Genomic DNA, 20892 nt, shown 5'->3' with positions numbered 1-20892 from the left:
TTGTGAAAGTGTAACCGTGTGGCACTTGCAACACAAGCAAGATCTAAGCATGATGCTAAAAACAAGATGGAAACAGATGAAGGAGAGATCCCAGAAAAGTGAAGGACTGAAATGATTTCTCACTCAAGTCAGTCATTAAAATACAATTATGAGAAGGCCTAAAGTACGGAAGCCCTGAGAGACATATGAGGGCGGAAAAAATGTTAGATTTAAATAGTTTTCGCTCCCGTGTTTTAGTCCTAGTTTTAGTGTTAAGTCTTATCAGGATAACTTTTCTGAAAACAGGTGGAAAAAAAAGTTTGGTGGGTGAATAATTATAATTTTTTCATCAAATGTTTGTTGATGAAATACTCATTTCAGCCACAAGAAGTGCGAAGAAATCTTTATGGATGAAAGAGTAAATTAAAAAAAAATATTCCAACAAAAAGAAAAAAATCCACTTGTTCTTCAATTATAAACAGGAGAGAAAACAAGATTAGACTTAGAAAATGGATCAGCTGAATTAGTTTTGCTTAATTTTTCTCTCAGGGCTTCCGTACCCAACAACATCAATCATCTCGTTAATGTAGGCTGGCTAATAGGACATTTGATCGACTTAGTTGAACCATGTACGAGGAACGGGGCCCAGATCATTGAAGTCTCAGAAAGTTCAGATCTTAAATTCCATCCATTACTTTTCCATACATCCCAGCATGCACTGGGTGAAAGGCAGTGGTGGGCCGTCATAGCTGGCCTAAACAGAATCACAAAGTTATAGCCGTTTTATCATTTTTCACAAATACACTACATGTATTATAACTTTTGTTCTCATTGCACAGCTCCTGTCGTCCTCTGTTGCTCTGCTTCCAGCACAGCTTGTTTTAAAGAAACAGTTAGCTTATATGTTTTATTGTTTTGTTACTTGTGCAAATACGTCAAAATAATACAAAACAGCTAGCTATTACTTTGGAATGAAACCCATATATTCAAGACATTTAAGCATCATGTTATACACATTTACTCTGAATTTGGTTTTGAAGTTATTCTCCACTACAATTTGAAACAACGGTCTGTAGGTCTGAACAATGCTTGGCTGCATAACGTGATTTTGTTCACAGAGGAGATGGATTTAGGGTGGAGATGTGAAACAGATGTCATGTCGCCCTCTGGTGGCTGGACAAAAAACAACACAAGACAGATTCCTTGAGTCGAGGAATCTGTCAAGAAATGCTTCAGTTGATGTCTTCAAAATGCAAACCATACAGATGAAGAGATAACAATATATGAGTGAGATATAGAACGGAAGTAGATATTTTATAGAAAAGGCTCAAATCCCAAGAAACATGTGAAACATCACTCCTGGAAACGTTCGTACGAACAAACTATGGATGAAAGTAGCACACAGGAAACTAAATCAGCTGTGAAAGCACTAAAAGAATAGGCAAACATTTTGAAATGATTGCTTGTATTTAGTTCATATTTGCACTAATAGTAACCTAATATCTCTAATGTTCCATTAAACAATATGAGGCTGAAGATTTCTAAATGTATCTCTTACAATGTTTAAACTCAAAGCTCCACTGATGGATACTGTCAGCAGACAAGAGGAAGGCAACTATGAGACCAACCTTTATGGTAAGATAACAGACTTTGGTACATCTAAATAACATTTTGGGTGATTGGTTCCCTTAGATTAATAACGACAGACATATGTTCATATACAGCTGTGCTTCACTCGACTAGCTACTCTTGGCAGCCTACTCTCCTATTCTAAGGTGGCTACTCGTCACATCATCCAATGTTGACCTTATTGTGTTGTTTTTTAACTTCCCTTAAACTAAACGGTGTAATGACATGTTTTCATATCAAAAATGAAGATGACAACAATCAACATTGTGAAAAATATTTATTCGCTCTAACGTACAACAACAAAAGATAGTTCAATTGTTATTTGTAAAACTCCAGTCTTTTTAAAGCATTACCTCAAAGGGCCAATGTGTAGCATTTATGAGGGAATCTATTGGCAAAAAGAATGTTTTCTTCTGTGTATAATCACCTGAAAATAAAAATCATTGTGTTTTCGTTACTTTTGAACGAGCTACATCGGCTCTAAAGCGGGCCTTTGTAGCTCTGCACGCGGTAGAAGTTTCAGCTTGTTCCAATCTGCTAAAAAACTAAGAAACACCTGGGTTTAAGAAGTACTTCACCCACAAAATGTCATGAAATATAATCAGTCTACTTCATAAACACATGCATCTTGGCTAAAACCTTACTATTTAAAACACTTTGGCATAAACGCTCTCACGCTTGTGCAGGCCTGCTACTGTGTTTCCTCCCTTTTTCGGATTCTCCATTCACCGCGGACACATGCGAGAAAAATAAATTGTCTTCAAGAATTCAAGGAAATACGAGGTGACACATTGTTAAATGAATGAACATTTTGGGAGTGAAGTCTTCCTTTAACTCAACCATGCAGGGTGGTCACAGAATAACAGTCTGAAAGATTTCACACTTGTATTATGATAAAAGTGTCATTACAAAAAGTAGAAAAACAAAGGGAGGAAGAAATCCTCACTGGTCCACGTGTCATCGGGTTACTCGCTGTCGGGCTTTATCAAGATGCCAAAGTAAGCGGTCACCGTCTTCAGCTTGTTGTTGAGGATGTTCTGCTCCACCTCCACCTTCCCTCCTGGACCGGCCAGAGAGGCGATCTGTGGAGAGATCATGGAGATAATGTACCATCAGACAGTCGCTCAAAGCTGCTGCTTAATGCAGTTAAACCCGACCATATATTATACATATAACACAAATATAATATAATAATATAATATTTATCGGAAACTGTTAAAGAAACACCTGTAAAATTTGTAAGGAAGAAAGAAATCTTGGACAAAACAAAAAGGCTTTCAACCAGCTGCTTCTAGTAAACCACGACCATTTCTGATTATTCAATTTATAACAATTTAGAATAATTATTTTTGGAACATGCTTTTCAGATTTTTTAGCAATTGCAATTTTCTTTTTTTTTACAATAATGACTTCGATATTCGATACAGAACCATTTTTGGCGGTACAATATATGCCACTAGTAGATCCAGATGCACCATTCAGAATTTGGAGATCTCTATCAATAAGTGCTGCTGTCGCTGGTTTTCTTTGAACAAGAAAAGTGCACTCAGATCTCCACGGCAAGGTTTGATTGAATGAATACAAATCACGATTGACTCCTGTCTAAACAGCAAGCAGATCAGATATGTTTTTTTCAGACATGTGCGTAAACGTGAGGTTACGTGAATAAATATATTGATCTACATTTTGCCACCTAAACTGAGCAGAGTGTGCTGCTGTCCGGCTCGGTCCAGAGACCGGTTTGTAATCCCACAGACACTCCCTTCACTTTTGCCCGGCAGCTGGGTATTGAGGAGTATTTTTGCAGTGTTTATTCATCTTTATTCATGGAAAAACTGTAACCTGACAACTTCACTGGCAACCGATCCCTCTGCTCGCCAACACCTGTCTGCCCTGAGCTCAACCGTACACATTGGCTACTCTCACACACCAAGCACTGCTCCATTGAGCATCATATATCATATGGATCAATGTTGATGGATAGAAAGATCAAGTGTAGCACTGGACCGACGTTCGCGGCTAACCTAGGTGTGCAAATCTGACTGAAGTAGTTGTTGATCACTAGCGTCCCCCAACAACCAATTAAGAGCGCGAGGAGTCAACAGACAGTGACGGTATGAAAGTCTATAAAAAAGCTTTTTCAAAAATTGTGGCTCACTGCAACCACAAGAGGCTCTTGAGCATATGGTCATAAATTAGCACAAAAGATATCAGAATGAGAGATTAGTGGCACACACACACACGCACACACACACACACACTCCCAGGATCTCGCCCGGGTGAGATCATTATGTCGTTATTCCGTATCTAACAGCCTGTTCAACACTCATGCATCCAGACACATGAAGACTGAACATACAGACCTGATCCATGTCAGCATTGCGAGGCAGAAAGTACACTATGTTGTCTGAAATCAGTTTGGCCAGGCGGAAAATCTCAAATGTGTCTACCGTTAAGGATGAAAAACATTATCTGATATAAACACAATCCGCTTTTTCAAACATTTCCAATCGTAGCTGCATTTCAGATTGAGAAGATGAAGGTGTTATTTATAGTGTATAGAGCTGACATTTTGTGCGGAGGGCAGTGCTACATGAGCCCAAAGTAAAAAGGGTTCATCATCAGTCAATGTAATGACAATCTGTCCATTACAATGACATATGACATGTGTAAACTTTGCCCAGTTGATGTTACAAGACTAAATGTCAGAGGAGTGTCCTCTCGAGACCATGAATATCTACTGCAAATTCCAACTGTCTAACATAAAAGGATATCCTTCAGGCTGCATCATGGTCTTGATGTCAAACACCTCAGCGGTCAGGTAGTTTGGCCCTCCCCATGGTGGTGACAGGAAGACCACATCGCCATGGAGACGAGGGGCCAGCTGAAGGAAGTCCCCTTGCAGGAAGTCGATCCGGTCGGTGACGTTGTAAACCGTAGCGTTGTGCCGAGCCAAGTCCAACCGCACCGGGTCGATATCAATGGCCAGGACTGAGAAAAGGAACACAGCAGTAGACTTCTTAGGTAAAAACCTTTTCCCCACCAGTGTGGCAGATGGCATTCTGAGACGCCAAGCGGATAATCGACCCGCCGGTTCAGACCCTGATCACAGGGTTGACAGAGAAACATTAAAACCTGGTGGCAGATCAGAGGCTTAAATGTTAATCTTGACGTTAATATGGAGTTCCTCAAGGGAGCATTATGGGCCCTGTTCTATTTCGTCATACATGCTTCTTTGGGATACATTATTACTAGGGGTGTAACGGTTCACAAAACTCACGGTTGGGTTGGGTTCGATACAGTGGAGCCACGGTTCGGTACGTTTCGGTTCAGTAGAAAACTATAAATGCCAGAGAAATGTACTTAATTTTAAAATATATTTATTCATTACAACTAACATCATGAAGTTATTCTTTGACTTTGAACAATGATGGAACTATACCTGAGTGACTCATCTTCTGGGGTGTCTTCTTAGCAACACATAAGCATAAAAAACTAAAACTGCTCCTTAATGTTATGTAGTATTGTTACTTACATCTTGCAAAAGAGATTTTTAATCTCAATGGGACTACCTTAAATAAAAGGTTGTTTTTTTTTTTTTTACTTTTTCTTATTTTTTTTTTTTTATTCAAACGTATTCGGTTCGTCATGCGTACCGAACCGTGAGCCTCGTACCGAACGGTTCAATAAGAATACGCGTATTGTTACACCCCTAATTATTACTCATAACTTCAAATACCACTGGTATGCAGGTGACACACAACTTTTTATATGCTCATACCTGAGTGAGTTTTTTTAACCTTTATTTAACTTGCCAAGTCATAAAGAAGAAATTCTTATTTACAATTTGTAGTTTTTCATGAACCCAAGAGACCCACATAGACCCTTTTGTTTTTATTCTTTAGAGGGGAAAGGGATTTTTAGGGAAGATAGCAGGTCAACAGTGTATGCCACATAGAAATTGTGTGCATCGTCATTCTAGTCATACATCTATAATAAACATTGTGTTTTGTTAAGGCTTCCATTCAAATGTCGAAAGTTTAGAGTTTATAAGAGCTCAGAACATTAAGTATGGCCACTCCAATGCTCACTTATGTCTCGTATGTTGCTGCAGCAATTATACCATTTGTTACATGGACTTGGTGCACGATTTAACCATTGTTTACCACTCGAGAATCGATTAAATCAACAAACATCCAGCCAAAACACCAAATTACGACACCAAGAACTTCAGAAACATCAACATTTTTGACCTTTGGGATATCTTAAAGAATTGTATTTTTCGGTGATCGGCTGGAGATTACTTCTGTTCTGGAAACTGCTCAGAACCCCCTTATTGTCCATATACCTAGGAAAGCCATGCATCCTCTGAATGCCCTCGATCTCTTGTTTGTGGCTGTAAAGTTTCATGAGGCTGTATTTTCACTCCAAGTCACATCAGGATAGTACACAGTGACATCAAGAAAAAACAAAAATGGTCTCACTCCCAATCCTAAACACAGTGTTTTTTTCCCCCAAACTGCAATGGGTTCAACCCATAAAACCCATTTTCATTCACATTTCTTGAGGTGAGAGCTCAAGGGACCACTGTGAATATGGCCATGCTGTCACGTCCGAGGGGCAGATCTGAGACTCAAGTGCAGACACAGACACTGGAGACGGGGTGAAGTTTAAACTTAGGAATCTTTACTGGTCAAAAAGGTCATAAACAAAAACTTAAAGCGACTCCAACGGAGCGGGCAAAAAGATCCAAAATCACACACACAAAAAAGGCAAAGTCACAAAAAAGCAAAGGTACAAACACGAGTACCAAACGCTGGAGCACCGAGCAGACACGAAGGAGACACAATACTGGAACAGACAGGGGAACAAACAAAAACAATCTGACAACCAGAACAGGGAAAGCAGGGGAGTATATATGTGGCGGGTGATGAGAAGTTTGAAGGCAGCTGGGTGGACTAGGCAGGTGAGTAGGATGAGTGCAATCAGGGAAAACAGACACAGAGACACAGGGAGCAAAGCCTAAACTGTGACACATGCCTGTTTTTCCCTCACTACCGTAATTTCCGGACCATAGAGCGCACCGGGATATAGGTCGCACCTGCTAATTTTTAAAAGAAAAAAAGAAATTGTACACAAATAAGCCGCACTTGTCTATAAGCCGCAGGTGTCCCCGTTGAACAGCAAGATGCTTTTAACAGTACTAAAGTTGTCTTCTTCTCTGAACATCATAACATGTCCGACTCGCTAGCTTCTAAGGTAATTTTAACATTACCGCCAATGGGGAAATGCTAACCGCGATTAGCATTCGCGAATATAATATATCTTCGTACTTCTTTTCATGCAGACATTCTTACATTACAGACTAAGGTCTCTCAAGGCTACCAAACGGAAGAAGTAAAACGAAGCAGCGTGTCTTCTCATTAGAATCTAAAAGCAACGAGGCAATAACTGTTGTTGTAACTCGTAGCTCTGAATAGCATTTACGGCTAACTGGCTTGGCCGCTTAATAGGGCTGATGACGCCGCTGGTCACGGCGCTCGCTAATCGCTCCAATAACAGCTGATTCCGCCACAGAAATGCAGACTTTTACTGCACAACAGCTGCTAGCAGCTGCTAGCTGTTGTGCTAGCAGCAACGCTTGAAATTAGTTATCCATGTTGAAATGAATTACTGGTTGCCCTGCCTGTTTCTTTTTTTCCGGGTACGGGTCACGTGATAGTGAGTGTGACGAACCAGGGACGGAGACGTCATGGCTGGTAATGACCAATCCAGTAGCGAGCACGGGTGTGGGCTCTTTTGCGGCGCAAAGCTAGTTAGCCTCTGAAAGTCCATCAATTAGCCGCATCGTTGTAAAAGCCGCAGTCTCAAAGCGTGTGAAAAAAAGTATGCCCGAATTTACGGTAAATTTAGCCTATTTCAGAGCATTACTGAGCCCTCTTCCCACCTTCAGCCCACAACAGCCTCTGAAACACAGATTAATAAAGGTGACAAAAACATTTGCTTTCACGTTGGACCATTTCCATCGCAAATGAATCTAAAAATGCTGATTCGTGCTGATTACAAGTCACTTACATTATCGTAATGATTTGTTTTTACTGGATTACCCGATAAATCTATAAAAGAATTACGGTTAATTCAGAATGCGGAAGCCAGGATATAAGCAAACACAAAAACAGAGCGAGCAGCCCAACTGACAAATACACAGTCACATCTATCTGATTAAAATTAAATCAGCCGATAATATTGTCTAATGTATCAGCATCAGTCAACCACAGCCGCTGATGAAAGAAAAGTGTCACCATCGATATAAGGCACTGAAAGAAGTGAATGGAGGTGGAAGAACATAGACAAACATTGGGCTTACCTCTCTTTCCAGTGAGGGCGAACTGGATGGCGTTTCCTCCCACACCGCAGAAGGCGTCTACGACCAGCTGGGAGTCGGGGAAGCTGTGCTCCACCCTGAGGGCGATATGCTCGGCGATCCTCTCCGGTGTCACAGAGAACCAGCCCTCTGAAACACGCAGCGTGCGTCAGTACAGCTGATGGTGCAAATGAGGCTAGCCCAAGATTCATCATCCGATCTCTTCTACCAAGACCGCATGTGTGCGTCAGCACAGAATCCAGTTGTCCGAGAACATGATGACGTCGTCTTTTAACAAGTGCCCAATAGCAAACACTCGATTTCAGTAACAAGAGTAAATGGATCAATACTAGTTACTTTCTCCCATAAATGACTTGTTACTTGAGTGCAGACTGACCTCGGTCCAGCCGGATCCCTTCATCGTAGCGGGAGAAGAGTCTGTAGCGTTGGGCCCAGTATTTAGCCAGCTCGGGTTCTGCTGCCATCTCTGCTGGGACCGGCTGCCTCCTCCCTCGCTTGCCCTTCTTCTTCTTCTTCTTCTTCTTCGGTTTCTTTCCATTCTTCCCACTCAACTCTATGCACACATACATACACATTATTCATTCCAAAGCTACTCCACTCTTCCCCAGGATTGTCACCAGAATCATCTGGCAGATGTTATGCTTACCACTGCCGCCTTCAAGTGCGTCAGACATGAGAAAGTGAGGAGTTTCTAGACACGTTAACTGTCTGCCGGGCTGATCCTCCTCCTCTCTCTCACTGTCCACAGTGGCAGAGCTGAAGTTTCTCCCTGCATCTAAACTGGACAGAGAATAACAACCATCTCCTTCCATGGCCTCTCTACTTCCTTCCTCAGCACCTTTCGTCTTCCTCTCCTCTTTCTCTCTTGGTACTTCTTCCAGAACGGGCGGCTTGTCCTCAGATTCCTGTGGGCTCCCTCCTCCCATCTCACTCTGGTCACTCATCCGTGTCTCTCTCTGGTTCTGTTCAAGGAAGTTTTTGACCTGTGAAACAGTCTTCATTTAATGGGTCTTCTGTTACATTGAAACTAATAAATAAAAAAAACATTCTGTTACTTTCCATTTCTGACTGTCATAGATAATCCATAAGGGTGGTTTGGGTGTAGGACAACATAAAGAGGCTTGTTCTAAACAATGGTGGCTCTCCTAAAGAGAGAGAGTTAGCGTAGCTGCTGCATTAGCATCTGTTTTCTCAGAACTGCAGAGTGTTTCTTCATTGAAAGAAGAGCGAAGAACAGCACTGAAGGCTTTTCTCCTTGGAAAAGATGTTTCCGCTCTACCCCTAACTGATTGACGGATGGTTCATCCAATAACGTTTCCAACAACGGCTTCTCAAATGCAGTGGCGGGCCGTCAGGGCCTGCAAGGCCTTCTCTGCTGGCCTAAACAAAATCACAAAGCTATATCTATTTTATAATTTTATGTTTCTTAAATACACTGCATGTATTATAATTTATAAAACTATTTTTCCCAATATCTAATTTTCTCATTGCACAGCTACTGTCTTCCTCAGTTGCTCTGCTTCCAGTGCAGCTTGTTTTAAGTAGAGCTTTTATCCAATCAGATCTCACCTCTGTGTCTCTAGGTAAGAACAGAGCCAGAGGCCTGCAGACTCACAAGTGAATCCATGTGCAGTTTAAGTGAATGGGGACGATATTGTTGATTGTCATAGTGTTCAACCAATCAGATCTTTAGTTTGACATGTTGGGCGTATTCTTTGACATGTCAGAGCTGCTAGCTGGCCTACAAGTACGTCAGCATTACGTGCAGCTCGGTTTTCAAGTGCAGCGCTGCAGTGAGGTGCAGCGCTGCAGTGAGGTGCAGCGCTGCAGTGAGGTGCAGCGCTGCAGTGAGGTGCAGCGTGTGCTGTGATTGTTCCAAAATGCATATGAAGGGATGTGTCCCCACATCTTAATGTGCAAAGATGTGTCAACTTTTTGTTTTCGTGCTTGAATTTGTTAAAGGTTAGACACTGCCTTACATCTCCTGAAGTTTTCATGTGCTAAAATAAAAAATCCAATGCTATACTTATTTGTACATCTCCATACATATACCTACATATACCTACCAAAATTCCATAGATTGAGGTGAAACACACCGTGGGGTTAATAAATAGGGGGCGCTAGCGAGCCATTACACCACGCCCATTCACAAGACCCATATAGATCCATCAGTATTAAAATTACTTTTATAATCAGTTAAAAGTTCCTTTCAGTAACTTTAATTTGGTAAACTAATCAAGAGGATTTTCATGTTGCAGATCGATGGTTCTTCGAAACAAAGAAACGCTGACAGATGAGTCAGCACCAAACAGAAGCCCATTCCAAGCAATCACGTCAGGACCTCCTTCCAAAGGGACACTCCTTGCTCTGTGCCGGTCTTATAGACATTGTAAACCCTTTCTACTCTTTACAGGAGGTACCTTGGAGAGGGGGGAACTGGTCTGTGGCCGTGCATCATCTCCACACGTCTCTGGGAACCTGGTGTGTTTGCGGATGCTGCAGACGGCTCTCTTAGCCCACCGCTGCTTCTGACACGTCTGACCAGCATTGCCTCGGAAGCTCAACACACTGTGGAACCTGAGACACAAACAGAAACATCGAGACAGACATTCACCGTGTGACAACCTCTCCACTACGTCTACACACCATGACACTTCACTTACATACGAGACTCTGTTAGACCGCTTAGTACGAAAATAATAATTAAAAGGGCAGGGCGTAGGAATTAGTGGTATCTTGGTGAGGTTACAGATTGCAATCAACTGAATAACCCTCTGCTCACTCCTCTCTTTCCAAGCATGGAGAGAACTACGGTGGCCTTCAGGTAACGTCAAAACCTGAAAGTCTCTCTAGAGCACATGTGTCAAACTCAAGGCCCGCGGGCCAAATCCGGCCCGCCACGTCATTTTATGTCGCGTAACGTGATGAAACATGCAACATGCTGTGAGTGGAGCTGGGCCTGGATAAAGGTGGAGGTCTAAACAGACGTGAGTACAGCTTGATAAGGCAGGGTATGCTAAATGCAGCCTCTGCTCCAAGGAGATAAACTACAGCAACAAGGGCTCACGTGTCCTCTCATCACACTGTTCACTGTTCACTGTAATGACCACAGCCAGTGGACCAACAGTCCCAACAGTCCCACGTTACTCTCAAGAACCCTGAAGTAATGAGAGGGTTAAGGTGCCTGTACCTTCATTTCAGTGGGTTGCTAATGCAGAGGTGTGTATAGATCACAGCTATTATTTTACTCTTGATATACTACCGTAGCCAGAGTAGATTATCATTTTCATTTAAATAATTGAACTGGATTGAATGCATATTAATTGCAAATAGAAGATAGGCCACAATTCTAACAGCTGTACAGTAACAGTGGAAGTTAATATGAATATTATCAATGAAAACCAATCACTTTATTTGTACAGGCGATGGTTCTCGCTACTCTTGCTATCTTTGTTTTTATTTGACCAAAACTTTTGAAAGTGAGACCTCGGTCTCAATGGATTGTGTCTAAAAGGTTAATAATAATAGAGCTGGAAATAGTGATTAATAACTGAATAATACATTTGTTTTAAAGTAAATGTCTTATTACTTAATTTTCTTCTCGGAGTACACCAGAATGCTACATTTCAAAGCTCATATTTAAAATAAATTCTTGGAGCGTCTGTGTCAGAGTGATATCCGGCGACTGGATCCGCCCACTTACTGTCAAAAAGAAAATCTACTCGCGAGCGAGCGGGTTGAAGCTGCGCGAGAGTGAATTCTGCTCGTGGAGTGATGTAAAAGCGCTCGTCAAAGTAAAATACGTGCGCGGCTGTTTGATTTTCGCGTGCGCATGGATCTAATTTGCGCTCTCGGATTTTGACAGTGATTTGCCTTCATAGAGGTCCCTCCTAACTCCTCGCTCCTCCGAGCTACATTCGAGCTTTGGGACGGCCGTCAATATGGTGGCGCAGCACAACTTCCGGTTCAGGCGAGGATCGAAGAGCGAGGAAATGAGAATTAAGAGACTTGGGATGTACCCACAGACAGGAGCTGAAGACACGCCCCCTCTGTATGAGTCACACAGACAGGAGCTGCAGACACGCCCCCTCTGTGAGAGTCACACAGACAGGAGCTGCAGACACGCCCCCTCTGTGAGAGTCACACAGACAGGTGCTGCAGACACGCCCCCTCTGTGAGAGTCACACAGACAGGTGCTGCAGACACGCCCCCTCTGTGAGAGTCACACAGACAGGTGCTGCAGACACGCCCCCTCTGTGAGAGTCACACAGACAGGAGCTGCAGACACGCCCCCTCTGTGAGAGTCACACAGACAGGTGCTGAAGACACGCCCCCTCTGTGAGAGTCACACAGACAGGAGCTGAAGACACGCCCCCTCTGTGAGAGTCACACAGACAGGAGCTGAAGACACGCCCCCTCTGTGAGAGTCACACAGACAGGAGCTGAAGACACGCCCCCTCTGTGTGAGTCACACAGACAGGTGCTGCAGACACGCCCCCTCTGTGTGAGTCACACAGACAGGAGCTGAAGACACGCCCCCTCTGTGAGAGTCACACAGACACACACCTGGTGCAGGTGCTGACAGAAGCAGTAGAGTGGAAGCTAGACAGGCCCAATAGTAATATTCCAGTCACCACAGAAAGGTCTACCCTCTCCCCAGACAATGGAGATATTCTCATCTTTTTAAAAATAATGTAAAGTTGTAGACCATTTCACAGTAATGGTAAACATTATTGTGTATTTGAATGACATAACCTGACAGGAAGTAAACACAGACCCAAGTTGTTGCTGAGCAGTTCAGTGTAAACAGTGGAAGCTCACTGGCTGTTTCTTTCTTTCAATATTGATCAAAGGACGAGAGCATCAACATACCTCATGTTGCACTTAAATTTAACAGAAATTTGTATTCTTGAATGTTTTATTTTTATTTATTTATTTCATTCTGTTTCAAATTGGACATCTTCAATATATGTGTTTTCATGTAAGACTACAGCCCAAAGTTCTTTCTTTAAGTGTTCTTGAAGTTCTTTAATTAATAAATAGAAAGCAAAATTATATTTGTCTCCTCCCCTTTTCTTTGCTGATCTGAAAAATGATCCGAACCGTGAGGTTTGTGATCCGTTGCACCCCTTGGAAATAAAGATACCAATTGGTGTGCGGTAGTACAGTAAGTAAATTGAGTAAAGTATAGTCACATAGCATCTGTTAACACATCTTAATGAGCTGCAGACAAATTCTCAACATGCTGTACAAGACCAAAAAAAGTCAGCAAAACAACTGTAAACAGCATCAAAAACAGTCTGCTGGAAAACAGACAGCTGGAAAAGCTCTTTGGCTATGACAGACTTCCAGCGCTCATTAAAGCACAGCAGAGCTTTTTGACCAACCGAGGTGCAAACAGACCCCCCCAACACACACAAAAATTGGACTTACAGAGGCTCCGGGCTGTGTTTGAGTCCCAGTTTACTCCAAGCTTCCTCAGGGGTCAGATGTGGGTTCTCCTCCACGTCCAGCTCATGACTGCTAACACAAAATACTGCTTCACAATGTACTCATGATTATTATTTTCACATCTGCATCTCGTTTTTTTTAAGCAGTTTCGGCCCACAGGACAAACATTTTGTTATTGATCCTAATTTAGTTGTATTTCTTTTTGGAAAACATTTGCTTCTTTTGAGACTTCAAACTTCATTTCTGCATCAGAAAAGATCTCATGGAAACCTGGAATCAACTAGAAATGACGGGATGTTGTGACTACTTGAGTTCCACATTTGCCGTCGCTTCAAAGCTTGACTGTCACAACCTTAAAGGTGCTAAATTCCAAATGAAATGCATATCTATGATTGAGGGTGCTCGGCTGTGCGTGGAACTAACAGGCAGTTTATGGTATATTAGATTTAAGAGTGCTTATTTGTTTTGGACCTAATTTTAAGAACCCTATATCTGACCAGAGAGGAGAATGTTTAATTCCTTGACGGGATGATGGTCTGGATTTTCTATCACAAGTACACAAAGAAGACCATCAGACTCTGACGAGACGAAGACAACGCGCTCGCTTTCATTGCTGGTCGCTACAGGTGCAGTGACCCTCCCCTCTTTCATCCAATTCTCACAAAGCATGACCCATACATTATTTGTGAGGGGGTACAAAGCACACCTACAACACAAGCTAGTTTGTCTCCAAGAGTAAAAAACAGAACCAGTTCCTATTTTAAAAGTCGCTCAGAATTTCTTGAATCAACACTTTCAATACACACAAAGTAGAAACTCGCCTGCGTTTGACTTTGGCACGTCCTCCTCCAGGGGGTTTGTCATCATCGTCATCATTTTCTCTACTTGGCATCTTGTCCTGTGAGCCACACCGTCTGTCAGGTCTGCCAGATGCCTGCTGGGAATCTGAGTCCAAACATACAAGATATTTAGCAATGCAACTCCCACCAAATACACATTCAACCACACTACAACCCTAATATGTCTAATTGCATGTTTATGGGGAAATGCTCGGTCTATATGAGTAAGATTAGACATTTTCAGTAGTGATTTGGCACAATCAAAAAGCATAAAAAATGTTCGCTAAACGAATGTAATAAAAACCAAAAACAGTGGTGGGGCGTCAGGGTCAGCAAGGCCTTCTCTGCTGGCCTAAACAGAATCACAAAGTTAGAGCTATTTTATAATTTAATAACTTTTCATAAATACACTACATGTACGATAAATATTTTTTCCCATTAGCTTATTATCTAGCTTGCATAGCTTCCTCAGTTGCGCTGCTTCCAGCACAGCTTGTTTTAAGTAGAGCTTTTATCCAATCAGATTTCACCTCTGTGCTCTCTCTAAGTAAAAAAATCTGCCCGAGGCCTTCAGACTTACAAGTGACTCTCTTTGCAGTTTAAGTAAATGGGGACGATATTGTTGATTGTCATAGTCTTCAACCAATCAGATCTTTAGTTTGACATGTTGGATGTATTCTTTGACATGTCAGAGCTGCTAGCTGGCCTACAAGTACGTCAGCATTAACGTGCAGCTTGATTGGTCAGTGGGCTAGCGTGAATGTTGTGAAACTAGCTAGCAGAACTTTGTAGTAGAAAGAGGTTTTTTTTTACCTAGCTTTGTTTTTTTAACACTCAATGGCTAAAGGAGGAGGAGAAACGGATTTGGTGGAGGATTTACTGGCAACGCCTTTCTGGAGAAGGACATTTGAGGAAAAGCTGGACATCGTAAGAAAGGAATCCCAGCCAGGAAAAGGATTTGTACGAACGGTATTCCTGGCTAACGGCATCGGAGAAGCGTTGCACATTTTATGGCTAAGAATGCATTTTATTTGCAACTGAGCATCTTGGTGTTTGGAGCTACACTACGCTAACCTGAGGTGGCTAACCAAGGCAGACAGGAGCATGTCTCCTCATGTTGGTAAGAGGACAGCTAGTTCGCTGTTAGCAGTCGTCAGGCAGCAGAGTCCTGCGGTGTGTTTGGCTAACAGGGCTAATACACCTAACAGAGCTAACGGCTAACGGAACTTGAAATCAATAAATTCAGGCTGAATGTAATGATTGGATGGGCTTATTAAAGTCCTGCGACAGAGTTTTTGACAGAGCATTTCATTAATTGATTGCTCAAAAATGTTTTGAAATAAGATTACCAACCCAGGTCAATCCTGGCCTAAAATCAATTGAGATTCTGTGACATGAACCGAAGAGAGCCATTCGATGTTTCTGAAATGTCAATAAACAGGTGTGAAATTCCTCTACTCATGAAGGAAACGTCTGGCTGTGGTCACTGCTGTAAAATAAATGTACTAAAACCAAGGGCTCACTTTCCTTTTCTCACCTGACTTTGAATGTTTGGAGCAAATAATTCAATAAATATACCAAAACGTGCAATTGTTTTTTGTGTGACATTTTCCAGGACGTGTAGCTTGTCCATTAATGTGACTGTGAAGAATTTCAGATTGTATATCATGACTAAATTGTGCAGAAATGCAGGGGAATCCAATGGGTTCACTGACTTATTTCCCGGTTCTCACCTGTATGTTCAGCGGTGTTCTGCTGTGAGGAGGTTGCAGGTCTCTTGCGATCACTCCCCCCGTCAGAGGGATGATCAGAGCCACAGAGCTCTCTTTCGGCCACGCTCACACGCCGTCCGTCCGTCTCTGAGTCACTCACAGATCTCCCACCTGCTTCCAATGTGCACTTCTGTCCAAGCAGATCATTCAAATCCTTGACGTCGTCACAAAGAGCCATCACTCCTTCTTCGTCTCTCTGTTGGATCTTAGCCTCGGTCTGTCCATCCCTTCGGATATCTGGGTGTGTCTCTTTGTCTCCGCCCACCCGACCCCCTGCTGCTGCTTCTTCTCCACCAGTGTTCACATTACAGACGGACTGGTCAGTGGTCCAGCCCTGTGCCGACCAGTATGAGTACTGCTCCCAGTAGATGTAGTAGGTCTCTGTGCCGTGTTTGTCCCAGATAGCCTTTGTGTCCGGGTCGTCCCATAAAGCAGTCACTGTTCCTGGATCAGTCTCTGGATGTTTCTCCAGCCAGCTGCTCCACAGCAGAGCTTCTCCCTGCTGAGCTGCAGGACACAGAGGAAACCAAGATAAATCAGCTTCATATATACAGTGTGACAACTACATACAATGTCTGAAACATACCTAGAAATTTGATATAGACCAATGAGGGAAAACGTCACATTTGATTGAGTTTCATGGTACAAGTGTGAATATGTGTCCTTGTCATGTTCATGTCCTTTTTACCCCAGTAGGTCTCCCAGCCAGCAGCTTGGCTCCCTCCTCCTCCTTCCTCCAGTGGATCACACACTTCCTTCACATCAACTAGGTGGAAAATCACAAGGCACCGTCAAATAACATCACAACACTGCACACATAATAATAATATGTACAAATAAATACAATTAAAATCATGAATTAGGACAACAGAAAACAGAAAAAGGCCATGACAAGGTGAGGAGGGACGATCTAGAGCAGACCTACATTGGAGTACTAGGATCACTCAATCAATGAATACTCGACTGATTCATCAGCTTGTTTTCAGATTCATTTGGGGTTCACCACGCAGTAGTTGCATCAACCAGTCATCCAAAATAACCTCACTTTTTATCCTACTAATCATAATTAGCATATTAAACCAAATTTGAAGAAATCCCCTCCAGGCATTCCTGAGATATTGCTTTCACAAAGATGGACCGGACAGACGGACGGACAACCTGAAAACATATTGGCCTCTGGTGCCGGTGCAGAGGCAGAAACACACAGTACTTTTCTCATAGCTGTGACATCACAAAGTCCTGGCGGCTCGTTTACAGGCACAGTTTGTGCATTTGTCTGTGGATTGAGTGGTTTGATACTTCACAGTATTTATAAAGCACATAGACCTGTTTTATGATGAGAAACAAATCTCACTTTCTGCAATATGGGACCTTTAAATCAATACAACAGCAATATCCCAGATTTAAGCACAAAAAGCACTGAGGTGAAGGGGACACTATTGTACTGTTTGTCAATGCAGTTAAATGAAATGAAAGATCATCTCTGAAGACATTCCAATCGACCCTGGCTTTTTTATTTTTCGGGCTGTACCCAGAAGACCAAGGAAGACTCCTTTGTTATCAACGGAGAACAAATAATGAAAGATATGAGCCTCCCGCACGTTAAGTGTCACACTTTGGGTTGGGAAATTGATAATAACTTTTCCTTTTCAAAGAGTTGCATACTGTACATACAGAGAGGGGAGGTTTGAAAAGGTCAGTGGACCATTTCCTGCTTTACAGAAATGTATGGATGTATAGGTGATGAAGAGGAATGAGTACTCACACTTTAGTCAATCTGAGATCAATCTTCTGACAATAATGAAGTACTTTTCATGTTATTATGCTTAATATTTATGTACAGTATCAGGGTTCCCACGCTTGCCTTGAAAAAAATTTCCATGCTACCTCCTGATTTTCCAGGTACCATATTAAGTGATGATCTATAGGCCCCTGAAGCTTTCCGCCCCCATCCGCACCCCCCTCCCCTCACACACAACCCCCTAGGAACCTGACTACTTACTTGATTTAAAAGATGTGCCAGTCAAGTCTACATTGTAAATGCTAAGAGATTATGTCTTATTGATAATATCAATGCATGAAATAATGCAACAAGCTGTAGATCAGGGGTGCCCACACTTTTTCGGCTTGCGAGCTACTTTTAAAATGACCAAGTCAAAATGATCTACCTACATTAAAAATGCTGAATATCTATTTATATATATATATATATATATATTCTGTATATTTTAGTCATTACCTTACTCTGATGACTTGAACTGAATGGGATTGGCCAGCGTTGCATAGTCCGGACAGTAGCTGCTGGTATCCGCCTCAAGCAGACTTCAAACGATCATCAGTCATGGTTGAACGGTGTATGGACTTAATGTTCTTCATGTGGGAAAAGGCTGACTCACATAAATGAGTAAGTAGAGCCGAATAATTCAGTCAAAAAGGGATCACATTTCCTCATGTTTGGGTACTTTTCCTCTGTGAGAAAACTGTCCATGAGCCCTGGACTTCAGCTGCAGTGTCAAAATCTCATCCTCCACTCCAGACGAGTTCAGGTGAAACAATGTTGCAATTTTTGATGCGAGTGAATCAACCTCAATATCTTCCCGAAATGTGCAGCACATAAGTGTAGCAACTGGCTCGAGTAAAGCAAAGTCTGGAAAGCGTTTGTCAAACCCTGACAGACACTTGTCAATCTGCTCTGTGTAGCGCGCACTGTCAAGTTACGCACACGCCTTCCGTTGCGTCTCCAGTTCTGACGTGAGGTTTTGGACGTTTCCCAAATCATAGCGCTGCAGATGTAGCTTCTTTAGTGGAAATAAATTGGAAGGCTGACTAATTAGCTCGCCGGAGTTTTGCAGTAGCTCGCGCGGTTGACCGCGCATACGTGGTGACCCGTGTGTTCGAAAATCAAGTGGCAAATGCCATGAGGACGTCTAACTTTTTTGAATGGCATGCGATCTACTCGCACTACCTCCGCGATCGACCGGTCGATCGCGATCGACGTATTGGGCACCCCTGCTGTAGATGAACAACAATTTATTGAACTGGAACTTTGAGACACATGAGCACTGGGATTGATATATGTTCTCTCTTCAACTCCTCTCCTATCTCATCCTGTCCTCTTCTCTCCACACCTCCTGTCTTCTCTTCCTACTCTTCTCAACTCCTCTCCACTCTTCTCCCTTTTCCTCTGTCATCCTCTACTCTCTTCTTCTCCTCTTTCATCTTCTCTTCCTCCTCCCTCTTTCCTTCTGTGCCCTCCTGGCTCCTCCCCCTCTCCACTCTTCCTCCTCTCTACAGTCTGAATATCTGAAACAGAATGTTATTTTGAGTTAAAATTGGTCATCTCCATAAGCTAAAATGGTGTTATATTTGTCTTTAGGAGGGTGACCAATAAATATTACAATCTTTCATACATCCATAAAGGCTATTGCACATACCTCATTGCTTTAACTTATTGACAGACTCTTGCAGCTCTTTCAGGGCTTTGTCTAGAGCTGCCACCGCTTCCTTTTTATCAGCAACCCCTTTCCGATAGGCATTTGATTTTGACAGCAGTGTAAAATTGTGCTTCTTCTCTGCCATGACTGCCATTTCATGTGCTTCTTTCGCCATTGTTTCAGCGCTTGTCATTACTTTTTGCCGCTTTGTTTTCACTTTCTGGATTTCCTGGCAGAGCTCCTTTCTTTTCTTCTCTTTGGTGGTTTGCTCTCTCAACTTCTTCTGGTCTTCCAGATACATCTCATATCTTGTCCTTGCTCCTCTGCAGTGTTGCTTGAGGTCTTTTGAAAGAGCTTCATCTGTGTGCCCAGCCATTGCATCGTGGACCAAGCGCATTGCTATTAGCGTCTTCTCCTGTAGGTTTTCAACAAGCATATCCTTGTTAACAGAGTACTCCCTTTCTACTGCAGCTTGTCCATGAGACAGCGTGAAGAGACATTTCATGATGTTCCACAGTTCTGCATACTCTTCTTTGCCACTGAGATATCTTCCGAAGAATTCATCAAGTCTGCAGCTGTAAACAAATTCTTGGAACTCTGCTTTGTGGTTTGTGTGGACATCGAGTGAGAATGCTTTATACTGAGAAAGGACTTTGTCACACTCTGTGGCAGGGCACCATCCAGCATTGAGGAGAACCTGAAGGAGTTTCTCAAACATTGCTGTTGCACTTTCGGTTTCTGTCACAATCATCACAGGGTCAAGGGACCTCATATGCCGCACAGCTGGATACATGAGAGGACTTCTCTCCATCATTTTCTTGCAGGTCATTGCGAGTAAGGAGACACATTCTTTTTTGAACGCCACGATTTTCACTCGATTTTCCTGGAGCTTCTCAGATGCCTTCTGCAAAGCCTGCTTGGTTGAAAATCCTATGTCCAGGTGTTTGAGTGGGACATGGATTTGCTTCTCTTGGGGGTCCAGTTTAGTGAGCTGGAGAGGTGTCTTGATCTTTGCCAGCTCTTCTCTCTTGATAAAGCATGACAGCAGGCCTGTCAGGGTGCTTTGGAGCTCCTTTTCCAAGAATGGCACCATTGGGGCATCTGTCTGAAATACCTTCAAAAAAGGCTTCAGCTGTCTTGCAACAAAAGTGAAAAACTCAAGTTTAGCCAGGAAAAGAGGGTCTTCGGTTGCCTTCTTGACTGTCAAGTAGGACGCAGATGTTGTCACTTTACTCTTCGGAAGTTTCTTGTGGCTGTGGATGTACGCCGTCACAGCTGGCCACACTTCGATTGCCCACTCAGCAACTTGCAAGTCTTCAACCCATCGAGTGGCACAGAACTTCAGAGGAAATCTTGCCATTTTAGTCAGCTCACTGAAATCCTCTCGCCTTGCTGGCGAGTCA

General features: G+C 42.7%; 1 protein-coding gene across 1 annotated transcript in view; it reads right to left on the bottom strand.

Annotated features, from left to right (window-relative positions):
* Window positions 1–1949: 1949 nt before the first annotated feature.
* Window positions 1950–20892, bottom strand: part of tgs1 (trimethylguanosine synthase 1) — a 24723-nt gene continuing 5780 nt past the window's right edge. Inside the window, exons 5-15 of the mRNA XM_079284351.1 lie at window positions 16744–16821; window positions 16017–16562; window positions 14266–14389; window positions 13427–13513; window positions 10414–10570; window positions 8640–8976; window positions 8370–8546; window positions 7976–8122; window positions 4383–4599; window positions 3972–4050; window positions 1950–2690 (exon numbers count right to left, since the gene is read on the bottom strand). Coding sequence (XP_079140477.1) covers window positions 2574–2690; window positions 3972–4050; window positions 4383–4599; window positions 7976–8122; window positions 8370–8546; window positions 8640–8976; window positions 10414–10570; window positions 13427–13513; window positions 14266–14389; window positions 16017–16562; window positions 16744–16821 — 2066 coding nt within the window. The 3' untranslated portion in view covers window positions 1950–2573. The remainder of the gene's footprint in view (window positions 2691–3971; window positions 4051–4382; window positions 4600–7975; window positions 8123–8369; window positions 8547–8639; window positions 8977–10413; window positions 10571–13426; window positions 13514–14265; window positions 14390–16016; window positions 16563–16743; window positions 16822–20892) is intronic.

The sequence above is a fragment of the Melanostigma gelatinosum genome (assembly GCF_949748355.1).
Source record: "Melanostigma gelatinosum genome assembly, chromosome: 15".
Classification (NCBI taxonomy): Eukaryota; Metazoa; Chordata; class Actinopteri; order Perciformes; family Zoarcidae; genus Melanostigma; species Melanostigma gelatinosum.
Note: the sequence above shows the minus strand (reverse complement) of the source record. Positions and strands in the feature narration are given on the sequence as shown.